A 24,450-nucleotide genomic window follows, 5' to 3' on the forward strand; every position below is an offset into this window, starting at 1 on the left:
TCTCTTGTCGATTTCACATTAAAAGGAACAAGAGCCTTGAAGAAATGGATAATTTCCAGATCTCAGATAGGAAATGTACACAGTGAGCCCCAATCATCTTCTTGTGCCAAAGGCAAGAAAGCTTTTGAAAATTAATGAGGTCATGTTAAAAGAACACACAGGAGGGGCGCCTGGGTGGCTCAGTCGGTTGAGCAGCTGCCTTCAGCTCAGGTCATGATCCCAGGATCCTGGGATCGAGTCCTGCATTGGGCTCCCTGCTTGGCCAGGAAGCCTGCTTCTTTCTCTCCCACTCCCCCTGCTTGTGTTCCCTCTCTTACTGTGTCTCTCTGTCAAATAAATAAATAAAAAAAAAAAAAGAACACACAGGAGCCACCCTGAGTCTCTTCTATTACAATTTCAGCATGAAAATGAATGATTATAATAGATTAAACACAGCTAATCAATTGAATACACACAAAGAGAAAATTAGAAATTTAATATCACTATTAAAAGCAACCCCTTGGTAAGGGAAAAGAAGCATTTATTCTGTCTTTCCCATAGAAACTGTATTTCAGAGTAACTAACAGACCCAACTGATTGAGGGTGAAGCTCCACTTCACAGAATAATGCTAGCTAATAATGTAAAAAGAATGACAGAATCAAAAAATCATCATTCCACAACCCCTAAAGCAATTGTTAATTTAGGCAAGGACACTCAAATGATTATGAAGTATCTATATAGTGCCATATGTAGTGAAGCGAGAAAAGACAAATCCCAAAGACGTAACATTTTGCAAAACAAATGGCATAGTCCTGTCCACAAGTCAGTGTCACGAAACAAAATGGGAAAGAGTGTGAGTCACATGAAAAGAGACCATGGGCCATGTCTAGTCCCCTATTGGACCTCAGTTTGAACAAACCAGTTGAAATTTCAAGGGCATTTTGGGGGCAACTGGGGAAATTTAAATAGTCTGAGTATCAGATGAAATGAAAATGTATTGTCATGAAAACACAGACCTAGTTAAGCAAACAGATTAGAATACAGTAAGCATAATACATTATTTGGTTTAAAAAAAAAAAAACTACTTCAAAGTGTGTGTGCTTAGAAAAACATCTGGAATGATATACACTAATGTGTTAAGAGTGGTTCTGAGTAGCAGGAAAGTTTTCATTTTCTTATTTTTGGTTTTCTGCATTTTATATATAAGAAGGCTTTAATAGGCCATCTTCCAATTTTTGGAGGCAGCATGTCATAGTGTAAAATATTCTGGACAAAGACAGGCGATCAAGTTCTAAATTTGGCTCTGTCACTGACCATTGGGCAAATCGCTCAACCTTTATAGGTTGCGTTTCGTTTCTTCATCTGTTAAACTGAAATACTTCACAAGTAAGGATAAAGTAAATAGTGAAACTTTTTATAAACTGTGAAGTATGACTGTGATATTAGTTGCTGTTGTTATTAATGATACAGTCTGCAGAACTATGAGTCAACCAGCCACCATAATTCAGACTTCTTTCAGATGTCTATTTCAGCCCTTCCCAGATAGATTGCTGGCTTAGGGTTGCATCACAAAATTTATGCCACACACATGCCTCCCCCTGCCCCCCCAGCCAATCCCTGATGGCCAAGCTGTTTCCTAGATGACATAACTTTACTGTATCACAACAATGCCATAAGGAATTTCTGAGGTAGACAGCTGTCTCCCACCACTGGGAGAGCCCACTGTTTGAGTTTTCCTCTGCAACACTGTCACAACAGATTCACTTTTGTCAGGACATCTACTGCTTCTACGTCCCATGGTCACTGCTTCTTCTGAATGCTAGTCTCTTCACTTTTCGTTACGATTTTCCTTCTTTTCTCTTCCAGTTCTCTTCAAGAAGTTTGGCTTTCATAACCATAATTGCCAATGAGAGTATGGGCTTTTTTTTTGAATATTTAATTTAAAAAATTTTTAAAGTAATTTCTACCCCCAACATGGAGTCAAATTCACAATCCCAAGATCAAGATCAAGAGTTGCATGCTCCACTGATTGGCTTATTCAGACACCCCAAGAAAGTGTTTTTGTTTTTGAGTCAGTGGCAAACTAAATGATCTCACTGTTACATTTAATCTTTCACATATTCCAGTTTTTGTCATTAGTGACTAGGATTCAAGGCCTAAATCTTTAATTCCTGAGAAAGACTGTTGATTCTTTTGAACACTAAGGATTATAGAAGGCAGGCCTCCAGATAAATTAAGTGTTAATGTATATGTTTCTAATATGGTAACTGGTCAGAAGATAATCATTCATCACAGAGGACCTTTTCTGTTTTCCTAATTTCAGCTTTTAAACCACCAAATTAAATTCTGTAAGTTATTAAAAGTAAACATCTCTTTTAATTAGTACCCATAACAAAAGGACAGCAGTAATCAATTTGGCAAAATAGATGAACATGTTTACAATACCTTTTAAAGCTTCCGTTTCTATGTCTACTAATGGCTTTCCCACATAGGCAATATCGTCTAGATTATAATACAGTTTTTTAATTACTCCATCATAACGACTAGTGATAGTAACAGAAGCTTTATCGCTTTGAACTTCACAGATGCTATCAAATTGAGACACTGTATCTCCTTCTTTTACATACCTAAAAGAAAAAGACACAAAACACTTTTACATGAATAATTATAAGTATATAATACTAATCATTCTAACAATGTAAATGCTACACTGAATTAGGTCAGTATCTATCCACTACGTCATTTAGTCCCAGATAGTGCACCAAAAAATGTCAGAAAAAGACTATAAAGGGGTCTCTTTGATGTATCCTCAAGAAATACTAAAAATTTAAAAGCCATTGATAGATATATAATCCAAAAATTTAATTACACTTTCAGGTGTGATGCCTCACCCATTTCTTGGAAGAAATTCTAAAAATGTGTTTTTAAAATGTTATTTCCTTTTATTATATTAGCCTTCATCAAACTTTAAGGTTTGTCTATTATTCTATAATTAAGTCCAAAAATAGATATCCCTAATGCATATTCTTTGTAATTTCATGAATTTTGGATTGAGTTCTCTGTCTTTCCTTCTAGAATTTTTAAATCTGTTCTTTTATATGAGTCTCTTTTTCTCCTTAATCATCTTAGGTATGCTTTGTAAGTCTCTTCTAGATATTCTTTTTTTTTTCCCAAAGATTTTATTTATTCATTTGACAGAGACAGCACAAGCACGGGGAGTGGCAGGCAGAAGGAGAGGAAGAAGCAGGCTCCCCCAGTGAGCAGGGAGCCTGATGTGGGGCTCAGTCCCACCAGGACCATGACCTGAACTGAAGACACACACTTAACTGACTGAGCCATCCCAGTGTCCCAGGGTCTTCTAGATACTCTTAGCAAACAGACTAGGATGAATGGAACCAAATCTGAAATGCATCATATGATTTTGATTCTTATACCGTTCTTCATGTATCTAGCACATTTCTGACTTACTATCATCAATTCTTCATTAAGATAATTGTTCAGTCCTTCTTATTCCTTGTTTTCTTATCTTAGCCAGTTCTCAGTCCATAGTAAAACATCACCCATGACACAGAAACTAGGTTTAAAAGCACATATAGCAGGGGCGCCTGGGTGGCCCAGTGGTTTGGGCTGCTGCCTTTGGCTCGGGTCATGATCTCAGGGTCCTGGGATCGAGCCCCGCATCGGGCTCCCTGCTCCGCAGGAAGCCTGCTTCCCTCTTTCTCTCTCTCTCTCTCTGCCTGCCTCTCTGCCTACTTGTGATCTCTGTCTGTCAAATAAATAAATAAAATCTTAAAAAAAAAAAAAAAAAGCACATATAGCAGACTTAAACTTCTAGAATGGTGGACTATGTCCCTCTGGAACTCTGCTCCTCTATAAATACAAGTATACCAGCAAAAGTTATTAAAAACGGACTTTTTCAGAATTCTAGAAATTACAATAGGGCAATAATCAAGAAAGACCTATTTAGGAAAAGTGGCTGAATCTCATTAAAAATAGCTGGCTTTATCTTTTTTAAAAAAGATTTTATTTATTATTTGAGAGATAGCAAGAAAGAGCAAGCACAAGCAAGGGGAAAGGCAGAGGGAAAGGGAGAGAGAGAATCAGACTCACCAGTGAACAGGAAGCCCAACATGGGGCTCGATCCCAGGACCGTGACCTGAGATCATGACCTGAGCTTAAGGCCGATGTGATTGAGCCACCCAGGTGCACCCTACTTTTATTATTTTAACTCCTCTTCTCCTTTTCTTTTCCAGCTCAGCATTAGTCTTGAAAATCAGCAGCCTTATGTTATAGCAAGGGCAGACCCAAGTTTGGAGTTTTACAAAAAGCTATGCTCCCAGAAAACTGTCCCTATTTGACATGTTGGACAGCTATTTGGGGAAAATCCATTCACAGAGCTCATTCTTGTTTAACATGACTCAGTTCCCTCAGGGTGTTTGCTGAAAATAGTCCACAGCAATTGAAAATTGTGGCTAGCTTAGGCAATGATAAAAGGGCAAACAAGAGGTTCTTAAAAGGAAGACCTGGGTAATAAGACGTCCATATATCCTACCACTTATCTGCCACATTATTTTATGTAAAATATCCAGTTTTCAACAAAATACTACAAGACATGTAAAGAAACACAAAGTATGGCCCGTGTAGAGAAAAAAAGCAGTCAATGGAAACCATCCCTGAGGATGTACAGATGTTAATTAATAATAATTAATGTTATTAATTAACTTCAATAAAAGTTAAATCAGCAATTAAATATTCAAAGTACTAAAAGAAACCATATCTAAACAATTAAAGGGACACAGGAGAAAATGATGCCTCACTAAATAAAGACTATCAATAAAGAGATAAAATCTTTGAAGAAATAATGGCTAAAAACTTCCTAAACTTGAAGAAAACATTAATGTACCCATGTAAGAAACTCAACAAAGTCCAAATAGGATAAATTCAAAAGAGCCACACCTAGACACTTCATAATCAAACTGCTGAAAGGCAATGAGAAAATCTTAAAATCAGCAAAAGAAAAACCACTCATCAACTATAGGAACCCTTTCAAGACTAACAGATAGTTTCTAGTCAGAAACCATGGAGGCCAAAAGGTAATGAATGCACATTCAATGTGCTGAAAGAAAAGAAAGACTGGGGATGTCTGAGTGGCTCAACTGGCTGCATCTGCCTTTAGCTCAGGTCAGGATCTTGCGGTCCTGGGATCGAGACCCACATTGGGCTCCTTGCTCAGCAGGGAGCCTGCTTCTTTCTCTGCCTGCTGCTCCCCATGCTTGTACTCTCTCTCTCTCTGACAAATAAATAAAATCTTTAAAAAAAAAAAGAAGAAGAAGAAGAAGAAAGACTGCCAGTCAAGGATCTTATATCTAACAAAACTGTGCTTCAAAAAATGAAGGAGAAATAAATACATTCTCAAATAACTTAAAACAGTATTTTTGCTAGCAACTTGCCTTACAAGAAATGCTAAAAGGAGTCCTTCAAGCTAAAATAAAAGGCCAATAGACAGCAACTCAAATCCACATGAAGATATAAAGAATACTAATAAAGATTAACTACATAGGTAAATATACAAGACACTATACATATTTTTTAAAGATTTTATTTATTTATTTGACAGAGAGAGATCACAAGTAGGCAGAGAGAGAGGAAGAGAAGCAGGCTCCCTGCTGAGCAGAGAGCCTGAGGCGGGGCTCAATCCCAGGACCCTGGGATCATGACCAGAGCCGAAGGCAGAGGCTTTAACCCAGTGAGCCATCCAGGTGCCCCAAGACACTAAATTTTCTTTGTACAGCTTTTTAATTCTATCTGATTTACAAAACAAGTGCATAAATCAATATTTTTAAAACTATTGATGGGCTTATAATTTTAAAACAGGTAATACATATGATGATAATAGCAAAAAAGGAGGGGAGAAGGGAAGAAGCTATATTGGAGCAACGTTTTTAATGTACTATAGAAACTAAGTTGATATTAATCCAAACTACATTGTTTTTTATTAAACCACAGGGCAGCCACTAAGAAAGTAACTAAATATATCTATATATTTAGTCTTTATATATATATATATATATATATATATATATATAAAGAAACAAGGAAATTAAAATGGTATGGTAGAAATAGCTATTTATCACAAGAGGCACTAATGGGAGAAATATATGAAAAAAAACCACATAAAACATAGAAAACAAATAGCAAAATGGCAGATATGAATTTTACTTTAGCTATTATATTAAATATAAATGGCTTAAACATGCCAATACAAGGCATAGTTGGAAAAATGGATTTCAAAAAATGATTCCACTATATACTATCTATGAGACACAAATAAGTTAAAAGGATGCAAAAAAATATATCATGCAGGAGGGAAAGATGGTGGCAGAGCAGGAGGACCCAAGGCTCACCTCATCCCACAAATACAACTAGACAACTCCCATATCATCCTACATACCCTTAAGAAATCATACCTTAAGAAATCAGTCTTAAGGCTGGCAAAACAAACTCCACAACTAAAGGTAGAGAAGAGGTCACATTAATGAATGTAGGATGTGCAGAGACATGGTTTAGGAGAGAAACAGACTGGCAGCTGCAGTTGCGAGGTAGGTAACTGGTGGCAGAGAAGGGTGAGAGACAAACTAACACACAGGGGAGTGCACGGGGAAAACTTAATTGCAATAGTAATTGGCTTGGAATTGGCTGAATTTCAGGAGTTCTTGCAAACAGCACAGCTTAAAGCCTAGAGCTGTCAAGGTCAGTGGACTTGGCTCAGAAAGAGCCTGAAGGCATTGAGGGTGCTCTTGGAAAGAAGACTAGGCAAATAGCCTGCAGATATACAGCATGGAAACAGTGACCTCAAAAACATCCTGGATCACAAGGTGAGAAGGTTATTTGTTTATCTTAGAGGACATCCCAGAGAGGCAGCATTCACAGAGAGAACCCTTCAGAAACAAAAGAACTGGGAGGTGCAATTTCCCTCCCCTCCCCTTCAGCAAAAGCACAGGTCTACCTACAGGAAGCTGTGTGGTGCTGACACATACTATTTAGCATGTTTACACCAAGTCCCACCACCCCCTGCACCCCATGCTCCAGTGGAAGCACCCTTCCTGGCCACACTGCCTCAGTCCCAGCATGGTGGGTCCCCTCCCCCAAAAGACTGGTCCAAAACCCTACCAATGCTGTATCTCCCAATCTGGGAGTTTTGTGGAGCCTTGGTTCTGACAGCAGTGGCAACAGGGTCTCATTTGACAAGCAGACCAGAGCACACCTAATTAAAACACACCACAATCAGGCCAGGGACCAAATATTGCCCACAACAGGCCAAGGTATCCTCTGCAGACAACACGCCTAAAGGATAAAGTGGCCAGGATAAAACAGCAGAGCACATGCAACACACACTGGAGACACTCCTATAAGTGCCAGGCTTTGGAGAACAGGGGACACTACATGGCAGGGCACTAGGATACTAGAGGACCTCTTCTTTATAAGGTTATTACCTTTAAGAACATGTTTCTAAACACAAAGAAACAGGCACAGAGACTTAAACAAAATGAGAAGACAGAGAAATTTGATCCAAATGAAAGAATAGGCCATGGCTGGAGATCTAAGTGGAAGAGATATAAGTAATATTCCTGATGGAGTATTTCAAGTAATAATCATAAAATACTCCTTAAACTTGAAAAGAGAGTAGGACACATCAGTAAGACCCTTAATGGAGATTTAAAAAAAGATCAAATTAGAGATGAAGAGTAAAATAAACAAGATTAGAAACACACTTTATGAAATGAACACCAGTTTGGAGCAAATTAATGATCTAGAAAACATAGTAATGGGAAGTAATCAAGTTGAACAAAAGAGAGAAAAAAGAATTATGCAAAATGAGAACAGACTTAAGGAACTCAGTGACTCCACCAAATGTAGTAGCATTTATATTATAGGAGTCCCAAAAGAGAGAGAAAATGGGGATAGAAACTTTATTTGAAGAAATAATAGCTGAAAACAGCTCTAATCTGGGGAAGGAAACAGATATCCAGACCTAGTAGGCACAGAGAGCCCCCATCAAAACTGACAAAAGCAGATCTACACCAAGACATATTGTAATCACATTGGCAAAATACGGTGTTAAAGAAAATTTAAAAGCAGAAAGACAAAAGAAAACAGCAACATACAAGAAAAACCACATAAGGCTATCAAGAGATTTTTCAGCAGAAACTTTCAAAGCCAGAAGAGATTGACATGATATATTTGAAGTGCTAAATGGAAAAAAAATGCAGACAACAATGCTCTAGTGATCAAGTCTATCATTCAGAATAGAAGGAAAGATAAGGAATTTCTCAGACAAACAAGTACTAAAGGAGTTTATGGCCACTAAACCAGCCTTGCAAGAAACATTTAAAGAGACTCTGAGTGGAAAGGAGAGACTGATAGTGACAGTATGATGGTAGGAAACACAAGAGCAGTAAAAATGACTATTCCTATAAAAAATAAGTCAAAGAATTCACAAGTAGAAGGATGTAAAATATAACAATATATACCTAAAACATGGGGAGGAGAGAAGAATGTGCTCAAATTTACATGGCCATCAACTTAATTTACACTGCTATATGCAGAAGATGTTATATATAAACCTAATGGTAACAACAAACCAAAACCCACTAATAAATATGCAAAGAATAAAGAGAAAGAAATCTAAATATATCACTCAACAAAACCAGAAAACCATGAAAGACAGGAAAATTCTTCAGAAACAACCACAAAACAGGTAATAAAATAGTTAAAAATACATATCAATTACTTGGAATGTAAATGGATTAAATATCCCAATCAAAAGACACAGGGAGACAGAATGGATAAAAAACAAAAATCAAAAAAAAAAAAGACCCATCTATATGCTGTTTACAAGAGACTCATTTTAGACCTAAAGACACCTGCAGATTGAAAGTGGGGATGGAGAAACATCTATCATACAAATGGATGTCAAAAGAAAGCTGAGTATGGGGCACCTGGGTCTCTCAGTCGGTTGAGCTCCTGACTCTTGATTTGGGCTTGGGTCTTGATCTCAGGGTCATGAGATCCAGCCCTATATCAGGCTCTATGCTCAGCATGGAATCTGCTTGAGATTTTTTTCTCCCACTTCCTCTGTTCCTCCCTCAGCTCATGTTCTCTTTCTCTACAATAAACAAATAAATAGAATCTTTAATTAAAAAAAAAAAAAAGAGGGGTGCCTGGGTGGCTCAGTGGGTTAAAGCCTCTGCCTTTGGCTCAGGTCATGATCTCAGGTCCTGGGATCGAGCCCCATATCAGGCTCTCTGCTCAGTGGGGAGCCTGCTTCCCACCCCACTCTGTCTGCCTCTCTGCTGCTTGTGATCTCTGTCAAATAAATAAATAAAATCTTTAAAAACAAAAAAAAAAGAAAGAAAGAAAAGAAAAGAGACAAATAAGGACATTATGTAATAAAAAAGAGGACAATCCAACAAGAAGATATAATTGTAAATATTTATGCACCCAACATGGGAGGACCCAAATAAATAAAATAGCTAATAACAAAAATAAAGGACCCAATATATAATACAATAATAAAAGAGTACTTTAATACCCCACTTACATCAATGGACAGCTCATTTAAACAGAAAATCAACAAGGAAACAATGACTTTGAAAGACACTCTGGACCAGATGGATTTAATAGATATATTCAGAACATTCCAGCATAAAACAGGAGAACATGCACTCTTTTCAGGCATATATGGAACATCCTCCAGAATAGATCACATATTAAGCAACAAAACAATCCTTGACAAATTCAGGAAGACTAAAGTCATACGATGCATCTTTTCCTATCACAATGTTATTAAACTAGAAATCAACCACAAGAAAAAATTTGGAAAGCTCACAAATACAATGAGGTTAAATAACATGCTAATAAGCAAGAATGGGTCAAACAGGAAATAAAAAGAGGAAATTTTAAAAGTACATAGAAACAATTGAAAATGAAAACATAAGGTCCACAAACAAAGTTCTAAAAGGGAAGTTTACAGCAAATTGGCCTACCTCAAGAAGCAAGAAAAATCTCAAATAAACAGTCTACTCTTATCCCCAAAAAAGCTAGAAAAAAGAACAAAAACAAAACCTAAAAGTAACAGGAAGGAAATAAACAAGATTAGGGCAGAAATAAATGATAAAGAAATTTTAAAAACAATAGAACAGATCAATGAAACCAGGACCCGGTTCTTTGGAAAAATCAATAAAATTGATAAACCTCTAGCCAGACTTATCAAGGAAAAAAGAAAAAGAACTCAAATAGATAAAATCACAAATGAAAGAGGAGAATCAACCACCATCACCACAAAAACACAAACAATTGTAAGAGATTATTATAAAAACTATCTGCCAACAAATTGGACAACTGGAAGTAATGGATATATTACTAGAAACATATAAACTTCCAAAACTGAATCAGAAGAAATTGAAATTTTGAGTAGAGAGAGAACCAGCAAAGAAATCAAATCAGTAGTGAAAAAACTCCCAACAAACAGAAGTCTTATCTATCGATAAGAGAATAAGAATCATATGATCATTTCAATAGACATATAAAAAGCATCTTACAATGTACAGTATCTATTCATGATTAAAACCCTCAACAAAGTAGGTTTAGAGGGAACATAACTCAACATAATAAAGGCCATATATGAAAAACCCACAGCTAACATCATCCTGAATGAGGAAAAACTGAGACTTTCCCTAAGGTCGGGAATAAGATATGATGTCCACTTTCTTCACTTTTATTCAACATTGTACTAGAAGTACTCACCTCAGCAATAAGACAACAACAAAAATAAAAGGCATCCAAACTGGTAAAGAAGAAGCAAAACTTCCACTTTTTGCAGGTGACATATTATATAGAAAACCCAAAAGATTCCACCAAAAAACTACTAAAACTGCTAAATGAATTAAGTAAAGCTGCAGGATACAAAATCAATGTACAGAAATCTGTTTCATTTTGATACATCACTATAGAAGCAGCACAAAGAGAAATTAAGAAAACAAACCCATTTACAATTGCACCAAAAATAAGAAGACATCTAGGAATAAACCTAACCAAAGAGAAGAGAAAGACTTGTACTCTGAAAAAAATAAAACACTGATGAAAGAAACTGAAGATCATACAAAGAAATGCAAAGATATTTCAGCTCATGGATTGGAAAAACAAATATGATTAAAAATGTCTATACTACTGCGGCACCTGGGTCGCTCAGTGGGTTAAGCCTCTGCCTTCAGCTCAGGTCATGATCTCAGGGTCTTGGGATCAAGCCCGCATCGGGCTCTCTTCCCCCTCTCTCTGCCTGCCTCTCTGTCCACTTATGATCTCTCTCTGTCAAATAAATAAATAAAAAATCTTTAAAAAAAAAAACTCTACTATATTTTTTTACTCAAAGCAATCTACACATTTAATGTAATTCCTATCAAAATACCAACAGCATTTTTCACAGAGGTAGAACAAACAATCCTAAAATTTGTATGGGATCACAAAAGACCACAAATAGCCAAAGCAATCTTGAGAAAGAAACGCAAAGCCAGAAGGATCAAAATTCCAGTCTTCAAGTTATATTACAAAGCCGTAATAATCAAAACAGTATGGTACTGGCACAAAAACAGACATGTTGATCAATAGAACAAAACAGAAAATCCAGAGATAAACTCACAATTATACAGTCACAACACATGCAAAATACATAACACACACACACACACACACACACACACACACAAAATCATGCAAACAGTAACCAAAAGAAAGCTGGAGTAGCTGTATTACTATCAGACAAAACTGACTTTAAAGCAAAAGCAAATATATAATCCAAACTTGTTTTGGAAATCTGTCAAAGCCTTTTTGAAATTGAAGTACTTTTCTTCTTTACCCATTTATTTGCTGCTACAAATTCTAAGGATAAGGTTTTACTGCCACTTACACGAAAACATCACCTTCTGTGAAATCATGCTTCCTTACACATTCAAATTTCTATTCTTGCTGTACAGCACACTATTCTACTTTTGAACATTTTACCAATCTACATTATATATACATATGATGTATGTGTGTGTGTATATATATATAGTATGTGTATCTATATATATACCATATGGTAATACATACTACATATATCACATAATATTATATAGAGAGTGCTTAAATACATGATGTTGTATATATATAGAGTGTGTGTATATATGTAATTATATATACATATACTTTTTTAAAGTAGACTTAAAAAAAAAAAAAAGCCCAATGTGGGGCTCAAACTCACAACCATGAGATCAAGGCCTGAGCCAAGATCAAGAGCCAACCACAACTTACTGAGCCACCCAGGCGCCCCCAACTGCTTTACAATATATATTATTTCCCCTTGAATTGAGATTTATAGATATTAAGTTAGAGAAAAAGCACACAGAATTTAAGAAAGCTCTTAATATTTCTTTAAAAACTTCTTGTAAAACCTTAAAAAAAAAAACTTCTGTAAAACCTTAATCAAATATGTGTTTCTTATCTAATGAACTATTAATTTTCATTAGGAATGACACAATCTCCTTTTCCAAGAACCTTAAAACCCTATATCAAAACATATGTGTCCAGAGAATTAGTAAGAGGTAGAAATTAAGAAATGTTAAAAAAAAAATTCTAGAATCTACAAAGACTAGTGTTTGTCTTAGAAAGAAGTTATTTTTCTAAAAGATAGAAAGAAGCAAAAATGTACATATTACTTGGCAGATTTAAAAGGCATTCTCTATATATTATATTATTTGATCCTTTCAAAACCTTTGTGAGGGCGCCTGGGTGGCTCAGTTGGTTAAGCCACTGCCTTCGGCTCGGGTCATGATCCCAGGGTTCCGGGATCCAATATCTAGCTTCCCCTGCTCATGGGGAGCCTGCTAAAAAAACAAAAACAAAAATAACAACAAAAAACCTTTGTAAGATGGCAGAGTAAGTGCTGTTTCCCCCAATTTACACATTAAGAATCAATGCTCAGTAGAGACCAAGTGAATCCCAGGCAAGATGGTTTATAAGTATCAGAGTCAGGCTCTTCTAATTTGCTCTTGTTCCTTCCTTAATCCCACAATGCCACTAGAGATGTAACGGTAAGGCACAATTACATTCTTACTGTTTTCTAATTTACGAAGTAAAAACAGTGAGAACTACAGAGAAAGAATATACAAGTGGCTGAATTAGATTCTTATAGGGATCTTCAATGGTATAAAACTATGGAGAAGAGCACCCATTTATTCATCTTCACTGCTATTCCTAGACACTTTTAAAAATTAGTTCACTGGGGCGCCTGGGTGGCTCAGTGGATTAAGCCGCTGCCTTCGGCTCAGGTCATGATCTCAGGGTCCTGGGATCGAGTCCCGCATCGGGCTCTCTGCTCAGTGGGGAGCCTGCTTCCTCCTCTCTCTGTCTGCCTCTCTGCCTACTTGTGATCTCTCTCTGTCAAATAAATAAATAAAATCTTTAAAAAAAAAAAAAAAAAAAAAAAAAAAATTAGTTCACTACCCAGAGGTGTTTCTTTTTTATTTCCAAAAAGGAAACAGAAAAGAGGTAGAAGAATGATTAAAGCAGTAGGAGCCTGTTACAAGGCTTTTTTTGAAAAACTCTGAACCTTTGCAAAATTATTTTTTGATTAATATCTTTCAGTATTATATTTAACCTATCCTAAAAATACAGGCCAACTGTCAGAGAACAGTGAGTAAAATGTACAGACATTCTTACTGAGGTCATTTTCAGTAAAGAGAGCTTAGACTATATCATGATTTTAAAATAGTCTGGAAAAAAATAGTTCATATAAAATGTCATTCAAACACATGGTCATATCAAGTTAACATTTTTTACAGACTAATTTCCCTTTTTCATAGGGGGGTGAGCAGTGAAATAATTTTTTTAAAAGAATAAAAAATAATCCTTAAGAAATTACATTAAATAAAATGTCATGATGTATGATGAATTGTGTTAACAACATATTAGCAACATAAACTACCTTAATGCTTTTAAAACAAAGCATTGTTACAGAAAGAAATTTCTCAACTTAAAGAATTCATATTTATTTTCAAACAACTAATTTTTACATTGACTTACAATCTTTTTCAGAATAACTTACTTTTTTTTTTTTTTTTTTTTTAAGATTTTATTTTTAGGTAATCTCTACACCCAGCATGGGGCTCGAACTTCCAAACCTGAGATCAAGATCACATACTCTACTAACCAAGCCAGAGAGTTGCCCCAACTTACCATTCTTTAATAGTTACTTCTCTAATACCTTCTCCGATGTCTGAGAGTTTGAACTGAACAATCTGCCCCTGCAGAGCTTCAAAGACAAATAAGAAATGGTCTCATTAAATACATAATATATTCCTAATAGATGCTTTCACAACTAAATGAGAGGTAGAACCTATTGCATTTTACAGATAAAAAAAATATTTAATAATTTTTGAAAGCATAAACATCATTCATAACCATCAAAGATTTAAATAAATTACTCAGCATCACAGACCTATGAATAATGGCCACAGCACTTCCATTTTCCAATATTCAAGAAAAAGAATGCACTCTTACAAAGGTATAGAAGGCCCAGCTAGCTGGATCTCCTTGTTTTCTGCTATTAAACTATAGTAACCTTACTGTCCTGCTCTTAGATCTCTTTTGACTTCAGGTAACTCTACTCATTCTTAGTGGATAACAATCAGATGGGTCTATATATAGAAAACTTGGAAAATTTTCATCTGTCCAAACCATGTTCTGCCAACTTATTAAATCTTTGTCTCTCTCCTTCCTTTCCATTGTTTATCCCTTTTTAAATTTCTACTCCACTTTTATTAACAACTAGATGCCAAGTGATACTTTATGGCAATTATTCCCCAGAAAAAGTATTTCTGGTCAACAGGAAGTAGATATGGATCCTCTCACTTTTGCAGGATAACAAGTGGCTCTGAACTGATTCAAGAGTTCTCCTCTATCTTCATCAAAATTCATCAAAATTGCTTACAAAATACACAACAAGCTGATTCAAGTCCTAAGATTTTCTTTAATAAATATGAGGAGATAAGTTTATGGTTAAGAAATACAAGTGCATTTTTGATATAGAGGTATTAGGCACCTCTTATTTCCTCTCTGATAAGTTCGGTCCTCTTATGGCCTTCTGCTCAAAGTACAAACTGGAACCTTTCTGAAAAAGTAGTTTGGTGTTAAATATCAAAAGCCTTAAAAAAAAAAGTCCACATCTTTGACTCAATAAGCAATTCTGCTGTTAAGACTTTTTCCCCCTAAGGAAATAATTAAGAAAGGTACACAAAGATTTGTACTCAAGAATAGTTATCATAGGGGCACCTGGGCTGGCTCAGTGGGTTAAAGCCTCTGCCTTCGGCTCAGGTCGTGATCCCAGGGTCGTGGGATCAAGCCCTGAGTTGGGCTTTCTGCTCAGCGGGGAGCCTGCTTCCCTCTCTCTCTCTCTCTGCTTGCCTCTCTGCCTACTTGTGATCTCTGTCTGTCAAATAAATAAATAAAATCTTAAAAAAAAAAAAAAAGAATAGTTATCATAGAGTTAAAATGAAGATCTATAATTCCAATTGAAGTAACTGAAAAACGACAAATATATTATGGAACCTCTATACAAAACAGTATTATTCAAGGGACAGCATGTGCAAGAAGAATATGGAAATATAGCACAGAGCATGGTTAGGGAATAACACACAATTCCATGGCTGAAGATAGTACATATGGCAAATAAATAAATAAATAAATCAGTCAAGATTGAAAAAGGCTTTCTTTGCTGTGCCATGGTGAGCTGCTGGAAATTTGCCCTGAAGGTGATCACGAGCCAGTGGTAAGTAAATATGGTTACACATTTTTTGCAGTTGCTCCCATAAGATGTAGAGTCTAATTTACCACTACTTAAATCTATGCTGGCTTATTACTTGCTTGGACAACAGAATACAGCAGAAGTGAAACTGTACAAACTCTGGAGCCAGGACCTCGCAGCTTCTTCTACCATCTCCCTCTTGGAATACTGCCTTGAAATCCTGGAGTAAGGAAACTTATCTAGTCTACTGGAGGATAAAAGGCCAAGTAGAGAAGAAATGAGACACCCCACCCAAAAACCAGGACCAACTGTCAGACATGTATGTGGGACCATCTTGGACCTTCCACCCAGATAATCCTCTAGCCGAGGATCCTCCTTAGTGAGCTCGGGTGAAACCAGCACAGGAACCATCTGGGTAACTTCCAGAATCCTGAGAAATAATAAATCATTGTTGCTTTAAGCCTAAAGTCATGGGAAGGGTTATTAGTCAGCAATAATTAACCAATGGGGAATACCATCTGCAATTTCAGATTTGTAACTTTAAATCTATAAATTTTAGAAAGAATCGCCCTGGCAGGAATGTGGTGGATGGGGTTGGGGAAGGGATGACAGAGAAAGCAGTTAGGAGGCTATTACACGTATGAAACAGAAGTATAGAATTTAATATATTTATATATTTTCAAAACTGTCTGAAAAAGAGAAGACAGATTTAAGAATCATGAGGATGTCAAATTAATAGATCTCAGTAATCAATTTGATGTGAAACAGGAATCAGGAAGGCTCCAGGTTTCTCTCTTAAGTATTCACCAAGTTAGGGAATATAGGAAGAGAATGTATCCCAAGTACCTAGAACAGTGCCTTGGAAGACAGCAGGTGATAAGTAAGTATTTGTGTTAAATGAATTTATTCTCACAATGACACAATGAGTTAGGTACAGTGATTACTCCAATTTTACAGATGATGAAATAGAAAGGAATTAAGTAACTTGCTTAAAGTTACACAGCTAGTAATTGATAGACCAAGAACCCAAAGCTTCAGGTAAGTGTTTAGAGACTAGATCAAGAAGTTGGGAGTTTCTGCTTGAATGGCCTCTATTTTCTCAAAGAAGTAAAGAGAAAAGATCAACTTTTAAAAATGAAAATCTTAAAAAAAATAAATAAATAAAAAAGAAGGCAAAGGTAGGGTTTATATATCTTAAGGTATTATGGAAAATGACCTATAAAAAGGCATGGAAAGACTTGATCTCAAGGGTTAGATCTGCCTGGAATCCCCCTATTTTTCATTGCTAGCACAGACTGGCAACAAGTATCTGTCAAAAGCTTAATGATGTAACAAAAGCCTAGGGTTCTTTATCAGAGATCTAAATAGAAAATCAGGAAAAAAAAATCTTAGTGCCCTTGCCAAATCTAATACTTAAGCCTCAAGTTCTTTACTGAGGGTAGAAAAAGATGTGAGAAAGGTAATTAAATGGTAAAAGTCAGGAAACTTTCTATTTAGGAACACTTGGTGAAAGTTTCATCACACAATCTTAACACAACAGACTGAGGTAAGTGCTTCATCCAACCAGTAATACAGTGACAGTATAAGGATATAATCTACTAAGTCAATAATTTACCTGACTATTGCACTCGGATGAGCCAGGTGATACAGAGCAGATGGCCCAAGACAACCCATTCCCAACATTATGAAGACACACACATTTATGTAAAGATATGAAAGGGATAGGGGCAGGGCACACAAAAAAGAAAGTAAGAAAAGGATAGATTCAGGGAAAGCGAGGAGGGCTGGGCTAGAATGAAAAGGTTAACTCTTTCTACTTTGATAAGTTTTTAATTACCTTTTTTAAAAGTTCTGAGTATGATATAAAACATTATTGTATACAGTCTATTTTGAGATCATACTTACCAGCAGTTGTTTTCAGCAACTGATGTGGATGACTATACTTGAATGAAGGATAACCAAAGAAACACACGTATTTTGGCTTCAAAACATGAACATTCGTACATGTCTGAAAGTAGCGAACACAAATCTAAAGATGAGAAAATAAAAAAGTAAAAGCTTTTGTTAATGTTCTTGATGGCTTATCTCTGTAAGTTCACACTGAATTTCAAGTCTGTTCTAAAAGTAGAACAGTCATTATCACAATACAAACAGTATGAAATTATCCAGGCCAATATCTGAACTGGCCCAAACCTGGAATCAGTGAAAATAAAGTTTATTAAGACTGGTTATTTCTCAAGTATTTCTGTTCAAGAAATCAAAGGAACTTAAACCCTGTCACCCAGGAACATTCTTTTGTTCTTTTACTTAGTAAAACTATATCCCTAAAGTCACAGCTGCTTATATGCTTATGATCCTTGCTTAAAATTTCTTGAGAAAGTGAAGAAATTTTAACGATATATTTTGTACAAACACATGAGTTTGTAGGTACAGCTGCGTCACTAAAGACTTCCCAAAATAAAACTACTAAAGACATTGAAAACATGTGTAGTGCTGTAGGGAAAGGTTTTCTTACTATAATCTACAGATGACTCTTTAGATGTGACCATTTTGTATAACATCTCAGTATAATGCAAGACAATATACAAGAGAAGTAAGTTGACCTTAATGTATTCATCTTGATATATTAGAACCTATGTGTCTGAAAGGTAGACTATTTTATTTTGAAAGTTAACATTTCAATGTTATTAACAGCAGGTTAACTATATCACACTTTTAAACATAATGTACAGAAATTTCGAACCCCATTACTGTATTTGAGAAAGGTGGTATATATTCGCAATTTTTTTTATTAATGTAGGAGTTACTTTTAATTAAAAAAATTATTTTATTATCATGTACTTTATCCTTCGGTGGTGATTAGCCCTTAAATTTAAAAGTTATTTTATAATACATATTATGTTATGTACTATAGCCACATTATAATGTGTATTTATAAACAAGAATTTTGTTCTTTTTCTGACAGCAAATAATATAAAAACAAGTATTTGGTTTACCAACATGAATAATACATTTAAATTATTATGTGATATTTCACCTTAATTTCTAAGCTGTTACTGATTTCTGAAAGCAAAGAAAAACTAAAGATCTCTTTCCTAAAACACAAGTAATCTTAAATCATGCATCTTAGTTTTACCTTAAGAGATAATCGTAAAGCAACTAATCTTTACAATATATATTTTATTTTTATTAACATTAACATTTGGGAAACATAAAACCTAAAGAAAATTGATAGCTTAAAACTTAGCAGATAGTGAAAGAATTCTCTTTCCCAAACCCCCATTTTCTGTGTCCTTTCTTTCTCCTTCAACTTCCACAATCCTGGCTCTTAATCAACAACAGAATGAAAGGTGTAAATCAACCTCCACTTCATCAGACATTCATAAATTTTAATTTAGGGCAATAAATGGAGGTTTTGAAGAATATGGGTTCACCTTGATATAAAGAAATGGTTTTTAAAAAACCTTGAGAGAAAATTAAACTACTAGGAAGTCCTACCTTAAACAATGGCAACTTTTATTGAAGAACTACTAATTGGGCAAGGGAGGCAGGAATGCCTACTATGTGCTGGATACTTTAAAGGTCTTTAAATCCATCATCTTCTTTTTATCTTCTGAAATAATGGGCACATTAGCCCTCTTTAACACATGAGAAACTAATGATCAAGGAGGTTAAATGCTTTGTCTAAGGTCACAAATTGCAAACAAATAGCAAAATTCACCTCTGAAACCAAGAAAATTTGACTCTGAAGCTGAGGCTCTTTCTCTCACATCACATTGTTATATATAGTAGAAATAATCCCTGCTTTGAATTTATAACCTAGCAGAAACAAATAAACACACACACACACACACACACACACACATTCATGCATGGACATGTATGCTCTAGTTTTTTGTAATAAGTATAGGCAGTAGGCGTTAGAGGAACTTAAGCCGAGAGTTTTTTTGTGTTTTAGTTTGGTTTTTTAAGGTTGGCTTGATCTGGGAAGGCTTCCGGGGGAAGAGTTGTGGTGGGCCTTGCATTGTAAGTATTAATTATTAAAGAGCAGCAATGCACTTTTAAAGCAGAGGGAACAGAAGAAACAAAGAACTGCTGCCAGAACTTGTCTCCTCAGGCAGTGAGTTGCTTGATTTGGCTTGATCAAATTTATAAAAGTGTTGCAGGGTGCCTGGGTGGCTCAGTCATTAAGCATTTGCCTTCTGTTCAGGTTATGATCTCAGGGTCTTGGGATAGAGCCCCACAGGCTCCCTGCTCAGTGGGGAGTCTATTTCCCGCCCCCCAGCTGCCCCTCCTGCTTATGCTCTCTGCTCTGTCAAATGAAATTAAAAAGAAAAAAAACGGAGGGGGGAGTGTTGGAAGTGGCTCAATGAGGACCGAATTATTGTTGAATATAACGGTCAGGCTAAGGAGTTTGAACTTCTACACTACAGATTATTGAAGAAAAAGGACTAAGAAATTAATATAGTTGCAGTTTATTGGTTAGATTATAACAGGTAAAGCCAAGTAAGAGAGGAAAAAGTTAAGAAACTATTACAGTATTTGAGGCATGAACTACCAGGCTCCTGAAGTGATTTACAGTGGAAAAGGAGAAAGCAACATAAGTACAACAGGCATTATGTGACAGTGACTAATTGGGACTAAGAGAAGACTAGACTAATTAGTGAAGCTGCTGAATGGAAAGATAAAAAAGCAACAGAAGGGGCGCCTGGATGGCTCAGTGGGTTGAAGCCTCTGCCTTCGCCTCGGGTAATGATCCCCGGGTCCTGGGATTGAGTCCCGCATCGGGTCTCTCTGCTCAGCAGGGAGCGGGCCTCCCCCCTCTCTCTCTGCCTGCCTCTCTGCCTACTTGTGATTTCGGTCTGTCAAATAAATGAAAAAATAAAATCTTAAAAAAAAAGGCGGGGCGCCTGGGTGGCTCAGTCGGTTAAGCCACTGCCTTCGGCTCAGGTCATGATCTCGGGGTCCTGGGATCCAGTCCCGCATGGGGCTCTCTGCTCACCAGGGAGCCTGCTTCCTCCTCTCTCTCTCTCTGCCTGCCTCTCTGCCTACTTGTGATGTCTCTCTGTCAAATAAATAAATAAATAAATCTTTAAAAAAAAAAAAAAAGGCAACAGAAGGGAGAAGGAGAAAAAATAATTTGTCAAACTAAAAAGACTTTTTCTAGAAACAGAATGCAAAAAATAGGAAATGAAGCCAAGTTTTAGTAGATTCAAACAAGGAAATAAATAATAATTAAACAGGTAATTGTTGAGCATTCCTAAAGACAGGGATTGTGCTGGGCTTGGTAATTCAAAGCTAAATAAGCTATAGAATATAGTCCCTAAATTCAAGTTGCTTACACTTCATTACAAGAAGACAGACAAAATAGGAAAGCTCACTATTATTTCGATGGTAAATTCATCAAGAGTCAAATGCTCAGTGCAATAAGGGAGAATAAAACACAACGTAGTAAGACCTTGTTCATGATTTACTACACATATTAAGACCTCCTGTTATTTATACTTTACAACAGATGGAAAAAATAGACTTTTTACTGAGTTGTTCAACAAACATTTATTGAGTGTCTACTCTGTGCTAGGCACTTGGGATTAGAGAACAAAATAGATGAATTCCTTCTCTCATGGAATGTACAGTCCATACCTTCAAAGGAAGACAGTTGGGGCGCCTGTGTGGCTCAGTGGGTTAAAGCCTCTGCCTTCGGCTCAGGTCAGAATCCCAGGGTCCTGGGATCGAGCCCCACATCAGGCTGTCTGCTCCGCAGAAAGCCTGCTTCCTCCTCTCTCTCTCTGCCTGCCTCTCTACCTACTTGTGATCTCTGTCTGTCAAATAAATAAATAAAATCTTTAAAAAAAAAAAAAGTCAAAGGAAGACAGTTAAAGAGTTGATCATGACATAGTGTTATAATGGGAAGAACAGAGTATTAAAAACAAACACAAAGGAGGAAACCAATCTACTTCGAGAAAGCAAATTTGAAGTAAGACCTAAGGGCTGAGTAGGAGTAATCCAGGACATGAGGTGTTATTACAGATGAGGACATAGGGAAAGAAAGCAAGAGTCTTTAAAGCATAGGAAATACATGTGCAAAGGTCTGGAGTCTGAAGTTGAGAGAGGCAGTGTATTTAATTAACTGAAGCTCACTGTATTTCCAAAGTAGTTCAGTGTGGGGCAAGGGTGAGGCAAGTGTCAGAGTGGGGGTTGGGGTGGGTAGGTTTCAGCAAGAGATGAAGCCTGAGAGATTTGGAAAGGTCCAGATCATAAATTGCCTCATAGTCTTTTAGATTTTGGACATTTTGTTTGAGGCAGTTTTAAGCAAGGAAATGACATTCTCAAATGTGTATCTTACTTTGTAAGATCACCCTGGTTACACTATGGAGAATGGGTTGGAGAGGCACCAATTGGAGGCAGAAAGTCCAATTAGGTAGGACCAGGAAAGCTGCAGCTGGGGGCAAGGTGGAAAATAATGACTAAATTCTGAAGTTGTATAGGCTAGAATCAAAAGAGAAACAGGTCTAAGGGTTTAGCTCTGGAAACTAGAATCCGATGTGCCTCTGAGGCATTAGGGTAAATGCTGTGAGATGGCTAAATGCTAACTCCTTCAAGACCCCCTGGGCTAGCGGTGGCCATGTAACATAGTCCTGGCCAAAGTGTGGCTGGTACCACCCCCTCCCCCTTCCTCCCTCAAATATGAAGTTGTAGTGGCCCTCTTGTAACCATAAGGAAAAGGCCTCATGAATTGTTGAAATGACAACCCTGATAAGTATGAGCCACTTAACCAATGCCAGCTGCCATCTAGCTATGGGATGCATAGTTAGTTAATGTCCCATTTATTGGCTGGGTTTTTATTTCTTGCAGCTGAAAAATACCTACTATGTATGCAATTAGAGCTCTCCAGGACAGCTGGATATATGTGGGTCTGGAGTAGAGCTGGCTTGAAGACTGGAACTTTAGGAATTATCAGCATACAGACAGCAACTAAATTGAAAGAAGTGGCTGAAGTAGTTTGGGAAGTGCAGAGTGCCAAAGTCCTAGCCCTTATAAACACCAATACATATTTACAAGTCAGGCAGGAAAAACAGGAGATTTGGATGGAGTGGCCAAACATCTAGGAAGAAGAATAGTGGGAAGTGGTGTCACAGAAGCCAAGCAAGGAGAACTTTCAAGAGAGGCCAATACCTACCACGGTGTAAATCTCAAGTTACACAGTATCCCTTGAGAACTCCTCTCTAACCCACCAGTACCCCTCCTATGTGTTCCTGTAACTCTATAATGTCCCATTATAGCACTTCTCAAGCTGTCCTAATTCTTTGTAGTAACTTTTTCTTCCCTGCCTTCCACCCCAAGGCTGTAATTAATCTGAGACGGCAGGGTTCTCTCATTCACATTTGCTTCGCGAGTGCCTAGCACAGGACCTAGTACACAGCAGGCTCTTGACAGATTTTCTAAGCTCAGGGATCGACCACTGTAAGACCTTAGGGAAAAGGGATCCCAGAAGGAAAAACGCTATGCAAATAGGACGAAACACTATGCTTACCGGGATGTCAGGTGATTGGTGCTAAAGGGTTGTTCAAAGGGGAAAACTTCAGGGGAGATGGAGGTAGGTCGCAGCTATGGTGATAAAAAGTTGTAAAGATATGTGGCACAGACACAGGAGAGGAACACAGGTCCACAGAATGGAGCCTGAGTCTCCCTGCTCCTTGGAGGCAAGGACCCGTGCTGTTACGGTTTGCTTTACGGGTCTCTTCCTCTAGACTGTAAGTTCTCCGAGTTCCTCTAGACTGCAAGTTCTCCGAGGCAGGGGTCGTGTGCTCAGTGTCTGGCACACAGTGGGTGCTCAATAAATGCTGAATGAATATACATCTCCATATCCCCAGCGTTTATCACAATGCCCAGCACCTAGATGGTGCCCAATGAAAGGCTATCGGGTGAAAGGCTAGATGGCACTGGGTGTAGATAAAGCTGGAAGGAGACGGAGTTGCGACAGAAACGCGGCCAGGTAAGGAGGGAGTGGGTCTCTGGACCGGTCCGCTCGCCACCTTCTCTGCCCTTCGTGTAGCATACATCCTTCCACTTCTCCATCCCACGTGCCCCGACCGCCTGGCTCTCGGACGACAAAGTAACACACCTCTCCGGGAACACTGGCGACAAGTCATTCCTTCCCGACCTCAAATCAGCCCCAAACCCCTTACCAGCCGCCCAGCATTCTGGCTCCAGGTCCTCAGCACACGCACTGCAGCCATCTTACCCGGAAATGACAAATGCTCGGTGGTTGTGAAGAGTTGTCTCGCAGGGCCGACCAATGGGGAGCCGGGAAACGCACCTCCCCCTGAGCGGCCAATGGCGAGGGCAGGAACGAGCCTCCCACCCCACAGCCAACCAGCGGGCGGGGCGGGGCCTGAGGGAAACACGAAGGGGCGGAGAGTCCGGCACCGAGGTAAGAGAGCAACGCTGGTGGGGAAGAGCCAGGTGGAGGCAGCTCGACGTGAGGTTCGGGGACAAAGTTGGGCAGGCCATGGCTGTGTCCACTAACCATCATCTTTTTCATACGTGTAGTAGAAATGGAGACTGTTAAGGGAACAAAAAGGAAGACTATTACTTGGAGAGAGTTATGGTGAAGACCTGATGAGTA

General features: G+C 37.5%; 1 protein-coding gene across 2 annotated transcripts in view; it reads right to left on the reverse strand.

Moving 5' to 3' along the window:
• Positions 1 to 24,102, reverse strand: part of DBT (dihydrolipoamide branched chain transacylase E2) — a 54,912-nt gene extending 30,810 nt beyond the window's left edge. Inside the window, exons 1-4 of one of the 2 annotated variants that reach the window (XM_059136521.1) lie at positions 24,011 to 24,102; positions 17,727 to 17,850; positions 14,255 to 14,330; positions 2,426 to 2,607 (exon numbers count right to left, since the gene is read on the reverse strand). In XM_059136521.1, the coding sequence (XP_058992504.1) occupies positions 2,426 to 2,607; positions 14,255 to 14,330; positions 17,727 to 17,850; positions 24,011 to 24,061 (433 nt within the window). In that variant the 5' untranslated portion in view covers positions 24,062 to 24,102. Of the gene's footprint in view, positions 1 to 2,425; positions 2,608 to 14,254; positions 14,331 to 17,726; positions 17,851 to 24,010 lie in introns of those variants that run through there. The other variant, XM_059136522.1, reaches the window with a different exon arrangement.
• Positions 24,103 to 24,450: the final 348 nt, after the last annotated feature.

The sequence above is a fragment of the Mustela lutreola genome, chromosome 10, assembly GCF_030435805.1.
Source record: "Mustela lutreola isolate mMusLut2 chromosome 10, mMusLut2.pri, whole genome shotgun sequence".
NCBI lineage: Eukaryota > Metazoa > Chordata > Mammalia > Carnivora > Mustelidae > Mustela > Mustela lutreola.